The following is a 4,132-nucleotide window of genomic DNA, read 5'->3' as shown; positions in this document are numbered from 1 at the left end:
ACCTATCTCCAAGCACCCTAATAGAGCTCCCATTGTCGACCCTCTAACAATATCCAGCTTTTAGAATAGGCGAGACAGCCACCAAACTCCTCCAAACATGAGAGCAACCTGGTGATTCCTTAGCATCAAGGAAAGATGATCGGGGAAAATACCGCTTTTTGAAACACTTATGTAATAAAGAATCATTACCTTGAATCATCCTCCACCCTTGTTTAGCCAACATAGCTAAATTAAATGCTCTTAGATCTCAGAATCCCATACCACCCTCCATTTTAGAAGTTGATAATTTATCCCAACTCTTCCAATGAATTTTTCTTTCATTGCCTACTTGTCCCCACCAAAACTTAGCACACAAATTATTCAATTCATCACACAATTTCAAAGGGAGTAGAAATACACTCATCGTATATGTGGGTATAGATTGAGCTACAACCTTTATAAGAATTTCTTTGCCAGCTCTAGATAAAAGCATACCTTTCCATCCTTGCAATTTTTTCCATATTCTATCCTTCAAATAAGCAAAAATGTGATATTTATCCCTTCCAATCAAAGTTGGCAGCCGTAGATAGGATTCAAACTTCACCACCTCCTTGACCCCCAAAATCTGAAACATTTGTTATTTTTGAGTATCTGTAGTACTGTTACTGAAGAAAGCTGAAGACTTCTCCAAATTAATACTTTGACCTGAAGCTTGTTCATAAGTTTGAAGAATTTATGTTGCCACTTCCCCTTCCTTTGGTGTTGCTTGACAAAACAGCAAAGAATCATCTGCAAATAATAAATTAGTAACCCTGGGAGCTTCTCTACAAATTGACACACCTCTAATCCTCCTTTCTAGTTTAGCTTTAGCCACAAAGCCGTGAAGCCTTCTTCACATAAAAGAAATGTTAGGAGTTTTAATTAGGAGGATTGCTAAATGTAATGACCATTGCTATTTTAATTGGTTAAGTGCTTGGATGCCTGCTAAGGTACCTAATTAGCTAAAATAGCAAAGGTAAGTATGTAGGAACTACAATAAGGCTATAGGGATGCTTGTACCCGAATCAGGTGTGAAGGTTAGTGAAGTTAGTTGTGACAGCTAGGACAGTTGGAGTGTGAGTTAGTTACATAGCTGTAAGCACAGCCATGTGCAGTCATTTACCAAAGAGAATTGGGGTATAAGGATGAGAGGATGTAACCATAAGAGGCATCAATGCAGTAAAGCTCAATATTCTTTCTGTTATTCTATTCTTCTTTCTGTTACTCTATTCTTCTTCTCCATTCTTTCATTCATCCCAGGAGGCTTAGCTAACCTCGAATTTAGCTATTATCACCTCATCAATTCAGCACTTAACAATTGGTATCAGAGCAGAGATTCTGTGACTAATGGCTGAGACACGATCAACAGCTGCCATGGCAGCCACTAATGAAGCTATTTCTTCTCTTCGAGCTACTTCTGATCATCATGGCAAAAGCATCCAGGAAATTCAAAAGATTCAAGAGATTCATACCAGAACAATGAATGAGATGAACCAACATCTTATTTCAATTCTTCAGAAGTTGAACACGGATGACAATAGATCACAGGAACCTTCATCTACAATTCCTAATTCCTCAACAATGACCCTTGGCAAACCTGTTAGGCTTGATTTTCCTCGCTTCTCAGGTGATGATCCTAGCTAGCTGGGTTTACAAAGCTAATCAGTATTTTGCCTATTACCAAACTCCAGCTATGGAGAAACTTTTGGTGGCTTCCTTTCACATGGACCAAGAAGCTCTGGTGTGGTTCCAGGACGCAGAGGATGCTGGAATTTTCTGTAACTGGGAGGGTATGGTACAAGCCTTGTATGTCAGATTTGGATCAACACCATATGATGATCCAATGGAGGCCCTTACCAGGTTGAAACAGACCTCAACAGTAGCTGTTTACAAAGCTGAATTTGAGGCCTTATCAAATCGAATCAAAGGCTTATCATCAACACAAAAGATGAGTTGCTTCTTAAGTGGTTTGAGAGATGAAATTCGTTTGCCTGTGAGAATGTTAAATCCACCATCATTGAATGCAGCCTTTGGTTTGGCTAAGATTCAAGAGGAGTATTGGAGCAGTTGCAAAAGGAGTTCTAGAATCCAACAAGAATCGGGTAAGCCATCTATTTTGGGTCCTCCTAGAGTCAACACATTTTTAGAGGCCAAGTCTAGAATTCCAATTAAAAGAATCTCTCCTGCTCAAATGGAAGATAGGAAAAAGAAGGGATTATGTTATAATTGTGATGATAAATGGAGTCCTGGTCATAAATGTAAAAGTGCCAAGATATTTCTGCTTGAGGGAATTGATTTGGGACTTGATCCACAGTCGGGTGTCAAGATTACTGAGTTGGAAGAAGACCTGGGAAGTTCAATGGTTGAAAAAGAAGACACTAATAGCAATCCTGAGGAGGTTCAGATAACCTTATATGCTTTAATTGGTAACCCCACGCCTGGTACTATGAGGATTAGGGGTAAAATCAATGGAGTAAGTATGGTAGTGTTGCTTGACACAGGCAGCACCCATAACTTCATTGATGCAGCCTTAGTCCCTGGACTGAAATTAGCAGTTGACCAATCACAGACACTGGAGGTCAAGGTAGCCAATGGTGCCTTGATCAGGACTAAGGGATTTTGTGATCAAGTACCAGTTTGCTTGCAGGGCAGGGAGTTTTCTATTCAATTCCATGTGTTACCACTTGGAGGATGTGATGTGGTGCTAGGAACACAGTGGCTAACTACATTGGGTGATATTCAATGGAATTTCCAATTCTTAACTATGGGATTCTGTCATCAAGGGCACAACATCAAGCTGCAAGGATTGAAGCAAACTGATTCACATCTCATTGATGGTGACCAATTTCTTAAAACCCCAATCAAAAAGGGTCTGGTGGTTCATATTTCAAACACTTCATCACTGGAGAAACAGGCTGCATTACCTGTGGCAGTAACTGATCTACTGCAAGATTTTTCTCATGTTTTTGATACTCCACTAGGCCTGCCTCCTCTCAGGGGTCATGAACATCATATCACCCTTAAAGATGGAGTTCAACCAGTCTGCCAGAGGCCATACAGGTATCCTTTTTATCAAAAGAATGAGATAGAAAAAATAGTTAAGGAATTGTTGAATGCTGGATCTATAAGGAATAGTTGCAGTCCCTTTTCATCTCCTGTTTTGTTGGTGAGGAAGGCAGATGGTTCTTGGCGTATGTGCATTGATTATAGACAGCTTAACTTGAATACCATTAAGGATAAGTTTCCAATACCTGTTATTGATGAATTGCTTGATGAGCTGAATGGTGCTTGCATATTTTCTAAACTTGACTTAAGGTCGGGATATCATCAGATTAGGATGAGTGAGGAAGACATTCCTAAGACAGCCTTTAGGACTCATGAGGGGCATTATGAATTTCTGGTTATGCCCTTTGGACTCACTAATGCTCCTTCAACATTCCAGTCCCTAATGAATCAAGTGTTTAGACCCTACCTTAGAAGGTTTGTTCTTGTGTTTTTTGATGACATTCTGGTGTATAGCAAGTCCCTGGTTGAACATGTTTCTCATCTCAAAACTGTATTGGAGGTGTTAACTAAGGAGAAGTTATTTGCAAAGAAATCCAAGTGTGTCTTTGCTTGTGAAGAGGTGGAGTACTTGGGCCACTTGATTTCTGGTGAGGGAGTAAGGACAGATCCTAGGAAAACAATGGCAATGCAACAATGGCCTACTCCAAAGATGTTAAGGCCTTGAGGGGATTCCTAGGTCTCATAGGGTATTACAGGAAATTTGTGAGAGGATATGGGCAGATTGCAGCACCACTGACAGCCCTTTTGAGAAAAGATTCTTTTGCTTGGACTGAAGAAGCTGAGATGGCATTCCAGAATCTCAAGTCTGCTATGTCCAATCCACCTGTCTTAGCTCTTCCAAACTTTGATAAACTATTTGTGGTGGAGTGTGATGCTTCAGGTGTTGGGTTGGGAGCTATGTTAATGCAGGAAGGGAGAGCTATAGCATTTCACAGCCAGGCTCTTAAAGGCAGGAGTTTAGCTTTATCAACTTATGAAAAGGAACTGCTAGCCTTGGTCACTGTTGTGCAAAGGTGGAGGCCATACCTGGTTGGAAACTCTTTTCTGG

General features: G+C 40.4%; 1 protein-coding gene across 1 annotated transcript; it reads left to right on the top strand.

The window, feature by feature from the left end:
* Positions 1 to 1,711: 1,711 nt before the first annotated feature.
* LOC115965140 (uncharacterized protein K02A2.6-like) lies at positions 1,712 to 3,748 on the top strand. The gene has a single exon (XM_031084329.1). The coding sequence runs from the start codon at positions 1,712 to 1,714 to the stop codon at positions 3,746 to 3,748; it is 2,037 nt and encodes a 678-aa protein (XP_030940189.1).
* The last annotated feature ends 384 nt before the right edge of the window (positions 3,749 to 4,132 follow it).

This window comes from Quercus lobata, chromosome 10 (genome assembly GCF_001633185.2).
Source record: "Quercus lobata isolate SW786 chromosome 10, ValleyOak3.0 Primary Assembly, whole genome shotgun sequence".
Lineage (NCBI taxonomy): Eukaryota > Viridiplantae > Streptophyta > Magnoliopsida > Fagales > Fagaceae > Quercus > Quercus lobata.
This window is presented reverse-complemented; position numbering and strand designations above follow the sequence as displayed.

What these genes read in the sequence shown, in the direction of transcription:
- LOC115965140 (XM_031084329.1), top strand. Translation starts at nt 1,712, where the DNA reads ATGGAGAAACTTTTGGTGGCTTCCTTTCACATGGACCAAGAAGCTCTG.